Source organism: Sturnira hondurensis, unplaced genomic scaffold (genome assembly GCF_014824575.4).
Source record: "Sturnira hondurensis isolate 20B ecotype Veracruz unplaced genomic scaffold, ASM1482457v3 Scaffold0022136, whole genome shotgun sequence".
Taxonomy (NCBI): Eukaryota; Metazoa; Chordata; class Mammalia; order Chiroptera; family Phyllostomidae; genus Sturnira; species Sturnira hondurensis.
The window spans coordinates 4,641,010-4,661,134 of record NW_028094767.1 but is presented as its reverse complement, the minus strand read 5'-3'; the positions used below and the strand labels follow the sequence as shown (position 1 = coordinate 4,661,134).

Genomic DNA, 20,125 nt, shown 5'->3' with positions numbered 1-20,125 from the left:
CCTGGTCTTTATGTCACCTTTTAAGTATGGTAAACAGTTTCAGGCGAAGAAGAGTATTTTACTTTCAGTACTTTTAAGATGTTGTTTCACTGACTGCTGCCTTACATTGTTTCTGATGAGAAATTTGTCATCGTATTTATTCCTTTGTGCATAATATGTTTTTCCCCCTGAGATGCTTTTAAGATTTCTCTATTCATCTGTAGTTTTAAGCAATTATATTATGGTATACCTTCAGATGATTTTCTTCATATTTCTTGTGTTTTGTATTCTTTGAGATTTTTGGTCCTGCAGTCATATATTTTTCAAAAATTTGGAAATATTTCTGCAATTATTTCTTTAAGTACTTTTTTTGGTCACCTCATTCTAATTCAGGGAATTAGGCTGTTGCAACTGCCTTTTGGGGGGTATTTTTGTTTTCATTTTAGATGGTTACTATTGCTTTGTCTTCAGATTCTTTAATCTTTATATTTCTGTATCATCTAATCTTCATCCTATCCAGTATATTTTTTTATATCAGGCAGTTTGATATGGGGTATATGTGTGTGTATGTGTGTATATATGTGTGTATATATACATAATATATAGAATCATATTCTATTCCATTGCTCACCTTAACTTGGTCACTCTTTTCTATAGCTTGTTGGACATATGTAAGTTATAGATAATAATGGTTTTACCATCCTTGTCTACTAATCCTATAATTATGTACTTTTTGGTTGGTTTCAGTTGATTGGCTTTTCTCCTTTTTTATAGATCATATTTTTCTTACTGGTGAATTTTGCATACCAGTTCTGTTTTTTTTTTTTTTGTATTTCTATAAATATTCTCAAACTTTTTCTTTCTTTGGTGCAGTTATTTGGAAACATCTACTCTTCCAGATCTTGCTTTTTAAGTTTTTTAGGTGAAACTAGAGCAGCTTTTACTCGTTAATTTTTCCCACTAGTGAGGGAAAATTTTTTTTGGATACTACACATTCATGATGTGATGACGTTTTTAGCCTGGCTGATGGGCACAGACACTATTCCTGACTATTTCGAACTTTAAGATTGTTCCTTCTAATTGTTTTAGGTGGCTCTCTACATTCTGTGGTTTCCTCACTTGTGCATATTAATCAGTGACGTTTTGTAGATCTAAGGAAGATTTCTCTGTGGATCTCTCTTGTACTTTGCCTAATGAAGTCTAGCCACTTTGGTCTCTGTAGACACCCAGCTTCATTTCCTTGGGGAGAAGTTAGGGATGTGACAGGAGAGTAAGAAGCTAGAAAAATTCCGGGGCAAGTGGAATGGGGAAACTTGAGGCAAGAATATTAAACATATTGCCAGACAGAGCATCTTACAGCCAGCTGGTGAATTCCAAGAATTTACCTCCCTTAACCAAGGACACTCTAGAGCAAATGGTTTATACCTCTCCTCCCTAACCAATGGAATGGATACATAGCTTAAATCTTCCTGGTCTGGGAAATGGAGAACAGAGACCCAATTAATGACGTTTGTGACAGCTAAACCGAAGGACCCAAGGACCCAAGATGAAGTCAAGGCAACAAATAACAAAACTCCATTAAAAAGCCAGACACACCCAAGATAGAAGTAACACAGTATAGTGGACCAAAAAATATTCACAAATTCCTTCATGTACTCATTTTGATGCATCAGCATATTAAAAATATACCTGGAAAGCTGATGAATATTCTATTGAAACTCTTCCCTAAGAGTCTCACTGCAGAAAAAAGAAAAAGCCTCCAGGAAAAGGACTGAGGGCAGGCTTGCTTTAGAGCACGCACATGCCTCTTCCCCAGGCATGAACTTTTTTTCTTCCTCTTAAAGTCTAAGGGTCCCTATGGAGCCAGGAGAGCAGTGGGGAGTGGCACCTCTACCCAGGCTTACTCCCTGGTCATATCTCCAAGGCCTGGTCATTTCTCCAAGGCGGGAATGAGCTACTGCAGCCCCACCTTGGCCTATTCCTTTCCTGTAACATTTCCTGTAATATTCCAAAGCAGAACACTGACTAGGCTCTCTCCTGTTACTACCTACTTGAAGTCCTTCCTTTGTCTCACTGCCCCCAGCCTTAATAAATGTACTCTCAAAATCACTGGGACTTACTTGTGTTGCGAAATCTTTCCTGCAAGAACTCAAGAACTCAAACACTATAGGTCGGCCTGAGGCAGACCTGCTCCAGGCTGTGCCTGTCAGGTAACATCTTCAGGAATGTTGCTTTAGATACTAGTATTTTGTTTGGTTTTAAGTTTTTCTTAGTCAGTAGGCTGTCCCTTCATATTGGTTAGAAATGGAACCCACTACAGTACATTATTGGAAAAGGCATGAAAAGAAATATATCTGTAAAGAAAAGTAATATATCTATGGATCCTCTGTATGTCCTCCTTGGAGAAGTGTCTGTTTGGTTCTTTGCCTATTTTTTTAATTGGATTGTTTGTCTTCCTGGTGTGGAGTCATGTGAGTTCTTTCTATATTTTAAAGATCAAACCCTTGTCCAAGGTATCATTGGCAAATATGTTTTCATTCCCTTTCATTTTGCCGATGTTTTCTTTAGCCATACAGAAGCTTTTTGTTTTGATGAAGTCTCATTTGTTTATTCTTTTGGTTATATCCCTTGCCCTAGAGGAGAGACACAAAGTATTTAAATAATTTCTTCCACTTCAAACTGAAAGTTTGTATTTATTAAGTGAACCACAATCTAAAGATGAAGAAAAAGCAAGTTACTTTTTGTTACTATGTAGTTAACAAACACATGCAAAGTGACTAAATTGAGTACATATTTATTGATTGTATTTTCTTAAGCTGTGATTTTACTAATTTCACTGGTCTTTTCAAAACTGTTCAGTGACTCCTTGTTGCTAGTAATATAAAATCAAGGTGGTCTGCAGCATTGTCAGCCTATATTTTCATTTATGCTTATCTTCCCCGTTTTCTGTTAGCTATTGTTGACCACAGATACTGTGTGCTTCCCCTTCTTCCTTTGCAGTGGTTGTTATCCTGACTCACTGGCTTCTTGCTTTAGTCCTCTGCTCAAATGCCACATTATCAGTGTTATGTTCCTTGACCATGGTATTTAAAATAGCATCCTATCTTTTTTCTAAGCACTTCATATTCTCCTTACATGTACAATTTTTTCCTTCCTAGCCTTTTCCTAGCCTATACATTTTTAACTTGTTCATCTCTATGTTTTGCTTCACTGGAATGGTTAAAAAGAGAAGGGGCTTTCATCTGATTTATTTTCCTGCTGGATCCCCAGCATCTAGAAAGTTCTCAGCACATAGTAAGCATTCAGCACATTTTTTTCTTTTTTTATAAAATATTTTATTTATTTATTTTTAGAGAGAGGGGAAAGGAGGGAGAAAGAGAAGGACAGAAATATCATTGCGTTGTTGCCTTCCTGGCCTCCCCGCCCCCCACTGGGGACCTGGTTGCAACCCAGGATTGCACCCTGACTGGGAATCAAACCAGCAACACCTTGGTTTGCAGACCAGCACTCAATCCACTGAGCCATGCCAGCCAGGGAGCATGCAGCACATTTTAGATGACAGTGAGTCAATGTCTGCTTATCTAAGTCTCATCCATTTTTCCAGGCCTACTTTAAAGTTACAGTGTATTTATGAAGCTGCCTTTGAATGAAGCTGTTTCCAGTTACTTCAGAGTAGCCCATCATGAATTTTTTTCTTCCTTTGAACTTGTAGTATTTTCATATGAGAGAGAATTTTCTAATAGATATATATGTAATTGGAATATAGGCTGCAAGATGGGAGGGAACAAACAGTCTGTTACTTAAAATGTTTAAGGAGTGACGGGTGGTCCAGTCAGTTAAGGGGATGAGAGTTGACATGGAGTAGTCTTTTATCTGCAAGGGATAAGTTCCAAGACCCTTAGTGGATGCCTGAAAACAAAGATAGTACCAAACCCTAAATATACTGTTTTTTCCTATACATATAGATATACCTATGATAAGTTTAATTTATAAATTAGGCATAGGAAGTAATGACTAATAATAGAATAGGACAGTTGTAGCAGTATACTGTAAAAATGTTATGTGAATGTGGTCTTTCAAAATAATCTTACTGTAATTATCCCTTATTTGCAGTTCATGTTTTTTTTTAAGATCTTATTTATTTATTTTTAGAGAGAGGGGAAGGGAGGGAGAGAGAGAGAGAGAAAAACATCAATGTGTGGTTGCCTCTCACGTGGCCCCCACTGGGGACCTGGACCTCAACCCAGGCATGTGCTCTGACTGGGAATTGAACTGGTGACCCTCTGGTTCGCAGCCCATGCTCAATCCACTGAGCTACACCAGCCAGGGCTGCCGTTAATGTTTTAATGTCACTTGTTTTAGGGAGACCTCTTTCTGAAGTCTTTATATAGACTCAGTGCTTTCTGGAACAACACCGCCATCTCTTGGGACATGTTTTCTTTTTATGTCTTCCATAAAAACATTTAATACCTTTTCCATTTTACATATTGTGGCTCTGAGTTACACAGTTTGGGTGCAAGAGCAAAACTAGCACGTAGTTCTTTTCTTCATACTTTCATGGATATAACATTTATTCTTACTGTGGATCTTAGTACCTCAGCCTAATTGGTTTTTTTTTTCCTTATTAGGTTGAAAACTTTCATTTAAAAGAACTTAATAGTTTTTCTTCAGCATATCTGAATTGCCAGCATCACTAGTCTTGTGCGACCTTTATTAAGTAAAATAGAGTTACTTGAACACACGCAGTATGTTACCAGGACAGTCAGTCTGATAAGTGAGACAGCTACTAAGTGACTGACAGATGGGGGGCATGTATACAATAATATACAGGGTCTGGCAGAAGTCAGGCTTGAGTGTGGTTGGTAGGGCACATGAATGTCTCACACAAGATGGACGGCAATTTGAACATTTCACCTAAAATGTCATATGGTGTGTTTGAGTGTGATATTGTAATGTTACAGAATTACATGCTTATAACTTTGTGATAAAAGAGGTGTTATTTGTACCAGACCCCATGTATCCAGCTTGGATACCCTGGACAATAGGGCAATTCATATCCTTAGCAGGACAGGACTGGATGGTAAGAGATTTCATCATGGTACTAAGAATGACATGCAGTTGAAAACTTACAAATTGTTTATTTCTGGAATTTCCCTTTAATATTTGTGGACCCCAGTGGACCCTGGTGGACCTAAGTGTACTGAGATTAACAAACCATTCAGGGATATCCAACATGTAACCCAGTGTGGCTGTGAGTGTGGCCCAACACAAAGTCGTTTCCCTTCCTCCCTCTTCCCCACCGTACATCATTTTTTATTTACTAGGATTAAATCAGACAGTGTATCTGAAAATAGGATGAATGATGTCTTGCATATTCAGTAAGGTGGTGATTTCCTCTAAAATTACCCTCCTAGTTTTGGTAGCAGTTGGGGTGAGGGGTGTTGCTTAAGACCTTGGCTATTATTTATAAGCTAGAGGCAGCTTGCATTTATATACTAGACATTGTGCAGGTTACAGAGCATACAGAATTCAGTAAAATGAAGTCCCTGTTCTCAATGAGATGACTTTTTCCTCAGAAAAAAATAGCTAAAACAATTAATTAAGTGTAAATCATTGTTGTAAAAGTTATTTGAAAATTGTTGGGTGGGGGGAATTGGAGAAGGCTTTATAGAACTAAGTCATAAAAGAGAGTTACTGTTAGCAGTTAATGTTATATTCACTGTTCATTATTGTATTTTATTTTCTATTAATAAGAAATTAAAGTAGGTTTTTATAATTGCTAGTCTATCTATTATGGTAATCAGAAAGTTAAAAAGACTTCTGGTCACGATGGAGGCGTAGGTGAACATGGCTCTTCTCCTCTCACAGCCACAGCAACAATTACAACTAGTAGCACCCAGAACTGTCAGGAAATCTAGCTGTGGGAAGCCCAACAACCAATAAATTAAAGAAGTCACAGTGATCCAGGAGGGGTGGAGATATGGAATAGGTGGTTCTATACCTACCTGTGGTGGATAAAAATTGGGAGGGATACCTCCAAAATAAGGGATCCCAGCCTGACCTCAGACCACCCAGGGTACCAGTGCCAGGAAGATAAGGCCCCATAACTTCTGGCCGTAAAAATTAGTGGGGGTTGGGTTGGTGGAAGAAACTGCAGCGTTCTCAGCAGCAGTCTCCTCTTGAAGTGCTTGCAATAGACTTAAGACTTATGCAGACTAGCCTCCAGAACCAGGGCGGTAGCTGGAAGGGTACCAGTGGCATACAGGGAGAAATTAAGGTGTCTGGCATCAGGGCCTGTGCCAGGGGACAGCTTCTTCCCAGCCAAAACTGCAGAGGCTAGGCAGCGGCATTGTCCCCTTTCTGTGCCCTCCCCTACACAGAGCCACCAAGTGCTGACACCGTTATCAGAGACTCCATCAAATAGGTTCACATGGATTGCTCCACCCAGGCAATTACCTAAATTGCCTTCCTATCCAATTTACTGGAGAATGGGGGGAAAGGTGCAGGGATTAAGAAGTAAGTACAAATGGATAGGTACAGAATAGATGGGGATAGGGGGGAATGTTAAGAACAGTATAGGAAGTGGAGTAGCTAAAACACTTATATGCACGACCCATGGACATAAATAAGGGGCAGATTGCCTGAGGGAAAAGGGAATACTGGGTGGAGGCAGGCACAGGGGGAAATTGGGAGAACTGTGATAACATAATCAATAAAATATATTAACAGAAGAAACAAAGAGTTTTGTCTCAGAAAAGCATACAATTTTATTTTATTTCTCAAAAGATATGAAAGCTACAAAGCAAGTATATTTAGCTCTCAGTAAAATTCCTGTTTTTTAAAAGTCTTTTTTACCTTGTTTATGTGTGTGTGTGTATATATATATGCATGTACACACATATGTATATACACACATAAACATATATTTACACACATATATATAATGATTTATCTTTCATTATGTATTTTCCACTTTCCACGGAGTTTCTGTATCTTGAAACTATCATCTATATCTGAAAGTTACTAGTCACTTGGTACTATATACATTTTAGTTAGGTGCATTTGTATCACTACTTAAAAAAATATCAAATCAATATTTAAATAAAAGAAACAGCAGTAATCAGGTGCCGTGATGGTGTGCTTTCTGGCTGTAGCCTTACATTATAGTTGAAACTATTCAAGTGTCAAATGTACAGTTGACACTGTACATTTTACTTGGTGTGTGCCTTGTCCTTGCGCCTTGTCCTGATTTTGCCTGCTATAATTGGACTTACCTTCCAGTAATCACCTCAAATGCCACTCTCTCCACAAAGCCTTCGCTAATATCCCTGGTCAACGTTCATCTTTTCTTCTTCTATGTTCCCTCTTCCTCTTCACTTACTCTATAATAATTGTATGCCTTGCTACAGTTCAAGGTTCTTGAAGACTGGATTGGTATTTTGTCTTCTTCATCTCATATCTTGGTGAAAATAGGTATGTGGCGGTTCAAATTGAATCTAGAAAACTAAGGTTAATAAAAATGTGCTTTATTAGTCTTTTCCTCTTCTTTCAGAATTTTGCTTCTAAAATAAGAAATTCAATTTCTTGTGTATTCTGTTTACTGCTACCAACATACAAATGTAATTCACATTGAATTAGATAGATTACAAATTTAACAAAAAGAACCTGGAATAGTGTGGCTTAAACAGGATAGAAGTTTATTTTTTCTTTAGGTTAGTCTATAGATGAACTGTTCATTATGGATAGAATAGCTCTGTTATCTTCAACATGGGGCTTTCATATCTGGATCCAAGGTAGCAGGTTCATTTCTTATCATCTCCTAGTTAATAAAAAAGGGAAAAAGGCAAGGAGAACGTAGGCCTGATTTGGTTAGTGGCAAAACACATAGTTTCAGTTCACAATTCATTGGTCAAAACTTGGACATTAACCACATTTTGCTTCAGGGGAGACTAAGAAATGTTAGCCTCTATCTGGGCAGCCATGTTTCAAGGTAAAAGTTAGGGGATTTTATTTTAAATGGAAGAATTGCAAAATGGACATTAAAAACAATAGTTTATGTCTCACAGCTTTTAAATTTCTTTTCATTTTAAAAAAATAGTGGATGGATTGTTCCAGCTATCAAAGAACCTGGGTATTTGAGTAAGTCACCAGATTTAGCAGATTGTTTTTTATTATACTTCCTGTTTCCTTACTGTAGGTGATACCGAAGGCCACATAGAAGCTGCCCAGTGAGAAATGTACCGTCTGCTTTAGTAGACATGACTAATTTTTTAATTTGTATGAAAAAATAGCAGGTGTCTCTTGAGTGAGACAAGCTGTAATGGCATTTATAGGAAGGAGACTAGATGGATGGAGTTATAAGGAAAGGCTTTATGGCGAATATGGGACTCTGGCTAGGATTTGAAGATGAGGCAGGATTTATATGGTCCTGAGGAGAACATTCTAGGCCAGGGAAATGGTACGCAGGAAAGTTTCAGGATGAAATAATTGAGTGTTATTCAAGGAAATACCTTGAAATAGGTGAGTCTGTTCTCATTGGCTTCCTGAGTATGTAAGTTGGAGTAGGGCAAAATAAAACTGATTTAAAAAGGGTCAAAATTATAGATGGTCATGAAAGCAAAATAGAGAAAATAGAAAGCTGGTTTGGAGTTGGAGACTGAAATGGTAAGTTTCATTTGGTAATGGAATTCAGAATGGGTGAACTCCCTCCCTCTCTCCCTGCCTAATCTCTGTGAGGTTATCAGTGACCTCTCTGTTCACTCATCTGAGTGATGTTCTGTTCTGTTCTAGCCCTATTCTTCTTGACTTCTCTGAAATTTTTGACACTGTTGACCATCTTAGAACTCTTGCTGTCTGTGATTTTGTGCTGCTTTTCATTTTCTCCGTAAGACTTTGTATTCTTTTTTTTCCCCCTCTACTTGGGGCTGTAGCTTTTCTCTTGAAGACAGTGCTTATGTATGTGTCTTCAGTGTGAAATTTAGCCCTATATTGCTAATTGCTTGATGGACATTTTCATCCTGATGTGTAAAGCATTCAACAGATTCCCTGCAAAGTTTTCTGACACTACAAGTACCTTTATGCTTTAAATCCCAGATTTAAAGCAGAAGTTCCAGCCATCTTGTTCTCTACCTTCTCTCTTATCACCGTGTTTCCCAATCTCTAAGTCCTGTCAGTTGCTCCTGGTGATTCTCACATTTGTTCTTTTGCATTCTTACTGTAGCCATATTTATCAGTTCTTTGACCTGTTGTGTTTGTATTGTTAGTATTCCCTAAGTGTTCACTGATAATGGATCTGAGTCAAAGTGCTAACTAACATTAGTGAGCACATCTCTCCTGTTACTGGAGTTTTGTTTTAGTGTGATTGTGGTTATGAGATTATTAGTATTAGTTTAGTTGACCCTAGCTTTTTTTGTTTTAAATGAGGTAGTGATATGGATAACTCAAACCCCCAATATTTGAATTCTAAATACAGTTTTGATTTTTCCCCTCAGCAGATATGATTCCTAGTACATTTTAACAAATTTATAGTTTAAAGCCCATATTCAATAAGAATAATGAAAGCAGATCAGGGAATGTGCTGTTTAGGTTGAAGACCTTGTCAGGAATAATCTAGAATTTTGCTATTCAAAATGTGGTCTTTGGTGGCAGCTGGGCACACACTGGTAGCTTATTAGGAATGCAGAATTAGGGTTATAGAATTAGAATCTGTGTTTTCATAATATCCCCATAGATTTTTGTGTGAACTTTGAAATAGATAGTTGTGTGTGTTATAAATGATGGAGAGTAAGGGGGAAGGCGACTCTAGCAAGTAGTCATGGCAAAGCCCTCCATGAGCAAGTAGCATGAGAACTGAGGCTCATGGGATGGAGTGAGCTAGGCATGTGAAGACCTAAGAAAGAAAGATATTTGGGACAGAGAGAGCAACAGATGGCAAGGCATGAAGGCAAGAAGGGCATGTGTAGTCATAGTGCGTGAGTGGGAGAGCCATGATGAACTTAGAAGAGGTATTAGGCACCTTCTCCATGGAAGCCAGGGTAAACCAGTTAGCCTGCCGTATGAGGCCTTTTATTATATGGCATCCTCTTTATCATCTCCTGATGATAATGTGTGTCTTGGGCCTCACATTAAATACGTTGTACACCTAATCGCAAAAAGGTCTCATAATGTTTTAAGTAAATTTATGATTTTTGTGTTGGGCCATATTCATAGCCATCCTGAGCCACATATGGCCTGCAGGCCACAGGTTGGACACTTTTGCATATTTTACTCTTCAGCTGTACCAGAGTCCCCTACCATACTGCACCTTCCTTAACCTTTGCCAAAGAATGTATCTTGACATATTCTGTGCCTACTGACTAATAGTCTTTAAATTTCAGTTCAGGCTTTGCCTCCTCTGTGAGACCTGTGTGCTTTCCAACAGACTTTGTCTCCTTAATTGGGGGGTCCTCATGTGCCATATATATGTGCATCTGATGTCTTTTCACTGTTGTGTAATATTTCATTGAGTGGTGAGATAATCATACTGGTGAACATTTATTTCCTGTCATTTTTAGAAACCATGCTGCTGTAAATACTCATATAATGGCTTCTTGCGTACATATGTGAGTTTCTTTATAGTGTTTTTCAGCCTTATTTGACTATGACACGGGAAAACATTTTACAGCATGACTTGATTTTGTGTGTATTTGTGTCTGTACACATATATGCTACTGATTTTTTGTAAAAATTTAACAAAAATTATACTTACCCTTCATGTGGTGCACTTATATTTGTCTCTTCTAAAAATAAATACTTGTTGAGATTAAATCAATACATTGTGTGACCTGCAGTTTAAAATACTTCTGTGTGTGTGTGTGTGTGTGTGTATTGTGTGTGTGAGAGAGAGAATGAGAATATAGATTGGTTGGTGGAAAGGTTCATTCATCTAGAACTTGACTAGATTTCACCAAATTGTTTTTTAAATTGCGATTTATCCTTGGCTTGGTCTCCCAAGTTGGAAACTTTGTGTTTGTTGTCTTTTAACAGCATTTACTTGTCACAGAGTTGGTAAGTACTCACTGAATGGTTGGGTGAATGAAAAGGAGGATTTCATGCCAATAATTGAACAACTGCCATTTTGAGCAGCTATTATCAAGGCAATTTTAGATCAATTTACAAGGTTAATTTTTTAGAGTAGATAATACATATATAATTTCAGTTATTATTGAGGGTTCCTAAGTATATTGTTAAGATAGGATAGTTATATTTGAGAGAAAGATGCATTGACAAAATTACATTATTATTTCATTTGGTCAAAAGTGCTTAGGGTTAAAGTTTTCAATAAGTGATTGCAAAGATTTTTTTCTTTTAGGAATTAATGAAATGTTTTTTTATGGCCTTAACTTGTTTAAAACTGAACCATTATCTAACATTTAATTATATCTAGTTTTTAGTTTTAGCTGAATAGTAATATAACCATTTTTTCTATTTCCACTAGCATTATTGTCATATATGCTTTTGTATGTTTTAATCCCTATATTACGTTTGGTTATTGTAAAAATGTACTACTGTATTGAGTACTGAGCTTTTTACCTGCAGTGACAGTCCTTATTACATTATGCAAATTATGCTTCCTACTTAATCCACTCATTCACTTACAACATTTGCTACATCAGGGAAACTGCTATAAAGAAAAGTCTCCGTTTGTATTTGGCTATGGTGCTTAGCAGATGTTCTGCAGGGATCATTTTATTTTAAGAATAACAATAAAGCTGCACTTGGAATGCCTTGAAAAATCTTTTGTTTTCCCGTCATGCTCTTTACTCACTGCCTTTTTGGGAATTGTTTTTGAGGAAAGTTAAGATATTCTTCTTTTGCAGACTTAGAAACTTCTCTACAGAAGAAAAAATATTGTATTTTGATTTTCAGAATTTCTTAAGATGACAGTAACTTGTACTTAAGCAGCACTTTAAAACTTTCAACATTATTTCATATGAGTCTTAAGTTTGGGCAGCTAATCTTAAGTCAGTTTGACAGGTGAAAACCTTGTTGCTCTGTTATTTTGTCCAGTATAATTTATGCAGCTGAAAGATAGTAGGAGTAGGTTGACAGTACAGTCTTTTAGCCTCAAATTCATTTTGACACTGTTAGCAATTAATCAAATATTTAAATAAGCACGTGCCAGATGTTTGTCACTTTATAGATGTCATTCTAAATTTAACTGCAGGATATTTGGGCACAAATTATGTATGCATAACCTGTCTCCTAAGGAATTTGGGAGGATATATTTAGTGTTACTGCATTGTATGACTAGCTTCAGTATTACTTTGTAGACTGACTCCAACCTTTAGATGAAAAGTATGTGCTTCAAACAGAAGCCTAAACTTTTTGAAGAAGTTGATTTTTTAAATTGATACCTCTTATTGTATATAGTTTTATAATCAAGTGATTCATACAGGTCTGTTAGGATAATCCTCTATTTGACATAATTTTCAGATATTTTTCCATTTTTTTACTTTAAGTATACAAGAAATACGTGAAAATAATCATAAGAACATTTAAAATTATCAATAAAAAACATTAAAAGGCATGATGAATAGTACAGCTAAGGTTTGTATTATTGTATACTTATGTCGGTTCTCTACAGTGTCTTTCAGAATTTTTTGACCATGACCCAAAGAACAAACATTTTGTACCACATCTCAGTTCATTTATTACATTTATTAATCTCAGATTATATTGGAGATTAATCTGATATAAGGCTCCTGGAACCAGTCCTTGTTGTTTCTCATGCTTGACAACACTTAATATTAGCCAATTAAAAACTTTTCTAATATGTTGAATGCAAAGTGGGAATTGTAATAGTTTTAAAAGGCATTTTCCCTTATTACCAGTGAGATTGTATATGTTTTAATATATTAATTGGCCATATAGTTCTTCTGTAAATTACCCATTCATATCTTTATGCTAATTTTTTATTAGATTGGTTGTCTATTTCTTACTAATTTCTGAGGTTTAGTTTTAAAAATCTCTTTGATTTTTATTTGTTAGTAATTTTTTAAGCAAAGAACTTTTTACTGTGGGATATTACTATTCCTGGTTCAAATACACGGAGTGAAAAAACTCATAAATTAGTTTTAAAATTTCAGATTTCAGAGTAAGTTTCTAGGAAACCAAAATTAGTAGACTCATGAAGGTTCTTGGGGTTGACGTATAACCTTTTGGTACAGCCAGGACACATGCCTTCTTAGCAGTCATCTACTGGTGCCATTTGAAAATTTAATAGCATGTAAAATTTGTAAGCCTCTATTATAAATTGTATAAAAAACCAGAATGATGTATATGTGCTATCATGATAATTATTTTAGTTTTTAATATTTGCTTTTCTTTGTTTCTTTTCCCTAATTAGGTCCCCGATGGGCTTCCTGGAATATTGGTGTGTTTATTTGCATCAGATGTGCTGGAATCCATAGAAATCTTGGGGTTCATATATCCAGGGTCAAGTCAGTTAACCTAGACCAATGGACACCAGAACAGATACAGGTAAACATTTTCTTACTGATAAATTATTAAAACTATTTAAAGTGAATTTTCAAATTTTAATCTTCTTTGCATCTAATAAGCATTAATATTGAAAAGTAGTGTGTTGAAATGTTATGTGGCACGTATAAAATTTGAGTATTATTTGAATTGTCAGTTGACAATGTTTTTTTCTTCTTGGGTCTGTTGTAAATCAGTTTATAATCTACTTTAATCTAAAATGTTGATTTTGGAGTATTTAGAAAATGAATTTCTTTTCCTTTGTTGATGAAATTAACTCATATAATTTTATCATCTGTTTTGCTTTCCTGTCAGTAGAGGGAGCCTGGGTAAAGATAAATAATAAAATAGCATCTAGCGTAAGAACTGAGGACTTCCCTTCTGTAGAGAGGTGTTCCTGATTTTCAGACAGGGCCTACCAGTTGGAAGACAGCCCAGTTAGCAAATGTTCTAATTATTGATTTGGACTTGTTTTGAATGTTTTAGCTTTGTTAGAGATAAATTTGTAATTTTAAGGGTTCGCCATTTTTCTAGCATGACAGTTTTAAATTCTCAAATCATACTTTTAATTCTTAAGGTTGACCGGTGATGTAAAAATGACTATTTCTGCCAGTTTTATTTTATAATTCACAGTGAAATTGCACTGCTTTTTCTAATGATCTTTTCAAAGCACTTTAAGTTAGTGTGAAGGCTAGATACATAGATATATGTAGTTGAACCTTAGTGGCACACAGACCTCACAATCAGAAAAATAACACAAAAATTGGCATGAATGGGATGAGTGAATGAATGAATAGAATGCTTTAAAAAAGATATATTGGTTTTGTTAAAGAAAGTAAAACTTCTATACTGAAGACAGTTATTTATACTGAAGTAAATTCTAGATGTAGCAAATATTTAAATATTTTTAAAAATTAAACCTTAAAAATACTCAAAGGAAAAAAAAGAGTAGAGATCTTTAGGCTATAAAGGAAAGCATAATTTATTTAGTTCAGTTTTAAATAAAATATTAAGCTTTTTTGCTGGCTAGGGCAAAAAAGAAAATATGATACTTTATGTATTTCCAAGATCCTTGTGGAGAAACTTTGTTACATCAAGAAATCAAAGCTTTGAACCTTTCATATAAGTTAATGTTTTAAGTAACATTTCTGTAGTAACTGTGGTAATTGTTTAAATCTTAAAGTTGTCTTTAAGACCATGTGAAGTGTAGCCTTGGCCAGGTGGCGCAGTTGTTTGCAGTGTTGTCCCATACACCAAAGTGCTGCGGGTTCAGTTCCCGGTCAGAGCATGCACCTAAGTTGTGCGTTCGATCCCTGGTTAGGTGTGTACAGGAGGCAACTGATTGATGTTTCTCTCTCAAATCAATAAACATAACCTTGGGTGAAGATTAAAAATAAATATACACACATACATAAAGAAAATGTGACCTGTAGCTTGAAAATGTACATAACTTGGTGTTTGTAATGGAAGTCCAAGACATTCAAACCTCAAAGTGTATTGTCTTTTAAATGGTTTATTCCAAACTAAGGACAAAACATGAAGTCCCTGGACAATTCAGTTCTCCAGAAATACTCTTTTTCTCAACTAGGCTGTTGAAAGGAGTTGAATAACAGATTATTTGAGTTGGACAGCCGTTCTTTTCCTATAGCTTAGAGCAGAAGTCAGAGGGCTATGGTTACTGGTTTTCCATGGAATAGGTTACAGGCATACTACAAGATACTACCATATTTTTTTAAATGTAAGGATTTTGAAAAACAGTTATTAAGTGATATATAGTATTTGAAATTATTTGAAAACTGCATATACGGTTCCAACTTTCAACTTCCTGAAATAAGAATTATTATGTTGGAATATAAGACTTTTAATTGATACTCATCACCAGAGAATGCTGTCTATGGCTCCGTATACCATAGAGCTCCTCTTGCAGGTGTCCTTTGATCAGAAATTCAGTTAGGATGCACTCACTTTTTAAAAAATCACATGAGTAGACAAAGTTTTACTTTAAAAAAGGAGAAAGAATAGAGAAGCCTAATTACACAGACATATGTAGTATCTAGCATTCTTTGTAAGTAAAGCCAAAATTGTTCCTTAAAAATTATTCTGGGACTTCTGTGCAATATAAATGAGGAGGTAAGTGGTGAAGACTCCAGGGTTCTATACCATAGAGCACAACCTTTATTTTAGCCTAGAAAATTTTAAGGCAGCTGATTACAAAGAGGCAGTAGAACAAAGTGATTAAGAACATTTTTCTAAAATCCCGGACTGCTGGAGTGAGACAGATCTGGGCGGTTACAGGTGGGTGCTTCACGTGCCTGTTCCTTCACGTGGGGATGGTGATAGTGCCTCCTTCAGCAGGTTGCTGTGAGGATCAAATGCATTAATATGGGTAAAGCATGTAGAACAGTACCTGGCATATTTTAAACACTCAATAATGTTAACTTGTCAGCTGTTAGAGGTATTAGTCCATTTGTTCATTATGTAAAACCCTAAGTATTGCTGCCTTGAATATCTTTCTAATGTTGATTGAGCAGTTCAACTTTTTAGTGACCCTTCTCTGGTGAATTAGTTGCTAAATGCACTACTGAGTAAATAAAGTGATTCATTGTGTTTTATTCCTGAGTGTAAATGAAATTCTTTTTACTAATATTTGTGAAAAGTAATTCCTTTTTAGTGATATTACATGTTAAGGCATTTTCAGTTGTGAAGAGTTAGATATACCTATCACATCAGTTGTCTGTTGAGGTTGTTTCTTATTCAGATTTAAGCATATTGTATTTCCTGACTGGTAGGTATATTCCATATAATCCAACTGTATACCTTGCCATTTTGTTAATTTTAAAAATTGAGGTGTAATTACAGAGAAAACAATTTTTAGATAGAAGTGGATTTTATGTGTCTAATGTCTGGATGTGTCATCAGTGTCCCAATGAAGATACACAGAGCATTTCCATCTCCCTAGAAAGTTTCCTTGTGCCAATTTCTAGTCAGGTCTTTCAGGGGCAACTGCTACATTAATTTCTATATCTTTAGGTTGCTATACATTGGAATTCTCTTTTATCTTTTGAAGTTAGTTCTTACCAAATCTGACTGTTAACCTAGATGAGGGGAAGTATAGATTACATATGATTTAGTGTTTTTTATTCATATGATATCTTATTAGAATTTCCTTGATGTAAAAAGTGCTTGGGTGGTATTTATTTCTAGAAGAAAAATACTTTTATTATTGATAGTTCTCCCCTGTGCCTTCCCCTGTCATCACCCTAACATTTCATGAAAATCATGCTTATATAATTATCATTTTCAAAGATGGTACTTAGCTTTGGTTAGTTCTTTTTTTTTTTTTTAGATATTTGCTTGACTAACGTGGAAATGTGATTTAATCTTTGAGCACTGTCAAAGCTGTTACATAAAAATGTTATTTTTTTGTGTGACTCTGTAAAATGTACATAAGTTTTGCCTCAAAATTTTTTATCAACTAGTGTTTTTTGTACACCAGTTATTTCTAGTAGTTATTTGTATATATGTTATGTGTATGAGAACCAGTTTTCAGGGTATTTGCCATATCACAGCTGTCTAGAATTGCTATGTGCTTCTTTTTAAAAGGAAATAATCTATCTATCAGAACTTATTTTAATTTTTATTATCATTGAAATACAGTATTCACCCTAATTTTTTAATCAGAGCTGTCTTTTTAAATGTGGTTCATAGATTAAGTATCTAAAGAATTTATTGTCAAATACTTCTAATTTTTTGGAAAGGACCAGTTTTTTAATACTACATTAACTGTATGTGTTTTCATTTTTTCCCATTATTTCAAAATCTTATTCATTTTCAGTATCTGTATTGAAAGAGTTAAAATGAACATTTTTATTATAGAGGAATGTTACTCATGCTCTTATATTTCTTAGAAAGCTCATTTTAATAGAGTGTTGTAAATTATGCTGCCTAATGAAACATCTTGGTAAGATTCTGTCGTGTTGGAAGTATATGCCATATATTTGGTATTTATCTTGTTAACTTTCAGACCACTTCTAATACATTGTTTATTTATAAATGTTTAGTAATCTTCTCTCTCAGGCCTTGTTTATTACTCACTAGTGCCATTTATTGATATGGTACTTAGTATTTTCTTGGGAACACCAAGGCCATACGACTGGAATGTATTTATTTATAAAATATATCTTGGGGAAATTTACATTTGAAATTGCCCAGTTTCCATAGGCATATGATTTATCTTTAGTGAACTTGACTTTAACATTTTGTAGGTGTTTTCACTCCTTTTCCCATTTTTGCTTTAGCTTTGAATACATTTGGGGCAGTAAGGAAAGACTTTTTAAAAATTGTTGTTTACTATTATAACGAAAGAATAGAAGCATTCTTCCCTGTTGTTCTTGGTCCACCCCAGCTGGGGAGAGTTTCTGCATTGACTTCTTGCAGTTTGTTCTCTTTGTTTTAGGGGCAGAGTGGGAGGTGGTGGTGGTTGCTAGTTTCTCTGCCTTTATTTGTATTCTCAGCCTTTCTTCCTGCTTTTCCACCTTATTAAAAAAAAATGTATTCACTTGGAGGTATCTTTAAACTCTTTCTTCTTCTTTGAAACATGTTGCCTTACCCCCTCCTCCCATAAAAAGGTCTCTCTCATACCCTATTTCCCTTAACATATGGATCTTGACTTGGCACACGTGGCTGTTCATTTCTTTGGTTCAGTCAGTGAGCATTTATTAAGTACTCACATTGTGCCAACCACTGTCTTCTAGGGACTAGCTCTTATCTTCTTTTAGCAGTTGAGTTCCTTGAGCAAGGTCTTTAGCTGCATTTCATTTCTTTACCTTTCTTTTCCTTCTACTAACTCATTTCTGTTCCCATTATTCTGCAAAGTTTGCGCTCAAAAAGAACACTGGTTACCCTAATTGCCAAATGCAGCTCTCCATCCTCCTCCTCCCCTCCTTGGTCTTCCTTTTTCTCTTGAAGCTAACCACTGCTGTCTTGAGCTCTCTCTTTGTGAAAGAAACTAAAGTTACTATCCCATATCTTTTATTTTATTTATTTAGTTTTTTACTGTTTATTTTTCTATTTTTCCTACCATCTGGAGATTTTCTACACTTCTATCTTTAGCCCTTTTGTCTTTCTCCGTAGAAAAACTTATTTACTCTCATGCAGTCAGTTGCTATGTTTTTGTGGAGATGGTTTCTCCCCCTTTCCGGTAGTTCCTTCTACAATGAGTTTCTGTTCTTCTTTTTTTTTTTTTTTAGATTATCTCTTGGAGACTTTTGTTCATGGATTTATCATTCTTGAGAAACTGGGAATATCCTTGACATGAAGTAATTGGTAATTTTTCTAGGCATCCATTTTATTTGCATGTTCTTTGAGGCTGGAGTTAATTGATCACATGGCACTGAAATTTCAACATGGCTTTATATTATCTACTCTATCTTTGTATATTCAGTAACTCTTGTGAAGTTGTAATGCTTGGGAATGAAGCAAAGAAACTGGATGTTAAGACAATGGTAGAAGTTAAGAGAAAGGAATAAATGTGATCAGGCATGGATTGTGTGTGTGTGTGTATGAGAGAGAGATAACTATGCATTTGAGTAAACTAGAGTATCAGAATTAACTGTTGTTTTATTATAGTATCAACAAAACCTCTGTTCCATATGGAAACAGGACAAAAGAATTTGTGAAATTGTTTCAGTGTTTCAATGTGAGAAATTCTGGCTACAGTCATAATTATTAATGTTTAGTGCATGTGATGTTAAGGCTGTGGTAGATGTCTGTGTACCTGCAAATTAACAGATCTAAGATGTAATAATTATCTGATTATCCAGATTGGCTGTCTTCCTTAATATTATTGTTTTAGTTAAGCTTGTAGTGTTCTGTGGTTATTTCTTCTTTCTTTCTTGTCCCTCTGTATTCCATTGGTTCTTTTTTTTTAAGATTTTATTGATTTATCTTTAGAGGGGAAGAGAAGGAGAGAGGGAGAGAAATATCAATGTATGGTTGCCTCTCGTAAGTCCCCTGCTGGGAACTGGCCTGCAACCCAGGCATGTGCCCTGACTGGGAATTGAACCGTGATCGGGTGGTTCGCAGGCCCGCGCTCAATCCACTGAGCTACACCAGCCAGGGCACATTGGTTCTTAATTTGCTTATTCCTTCTCTTGTTTTCCATTCTTATCTCTCTTACCATATCTAAGGTTTTAGCTTACTTCTGATCTTCCCATCACTGTCACCTCATCTATTTTACATACCCTATCCAGGGTAATCTTCCTGGAACACTGCTTGGTACTTGTACTTCTCTCCTAAGAGATTTGCATTAGTTCTCCTCTGAGAATCATAAAAATTTTATTGTCCTTAAATTGGTAGTCTTCTGGCATCTGGTTTCATCTTGTGTCTTTGACCTTATGCCAGCTGCTTTACAATATATAGCTCTGGCTGTCCAGAGACAGCTTTTCCTGTTGAAGAAATCTGATGGTGTGTTCTTGTTTTTGTTTTGGTTCTCCTATTGTCCTTGTTGGGAATGTCATTTTGCATATTCCTTATGTCAAACTAAATTCTTCCCATTCTTTAAAATCCAGCTTAAATTTCTACTCTAATAAAATCTTCTGAGTGTAGGCTGTGCTTAATTATCTAGTAT

The 20,125-nt window shown here is 35.6% G+C and overlaps 1 protein-coding gene across 2 annotated transcripts in view; it reads left to right on the top strand.

The window, feature by feature from the left end:
- SMAP1 (small ArfGAP 1) overlaps positions 1–20,125 on the top strand; it is a 147,658-nt gene that overhangs the window by 28,920 nt on the left and 98,613 nt on the right. For both annotated transcript variants that reach the window (XM_037034362.1, XM_037034363.1), the window contains exon 2: positions 13,367–13,500. In XM_037034362.1, coding sequence (XP_036890257.1) covers positions 13,367–13,500 — 134 coding nt within the window. The remainder of the gene's footprint in view (positions 1–13,366; positions 13,501–20,125) is intronic.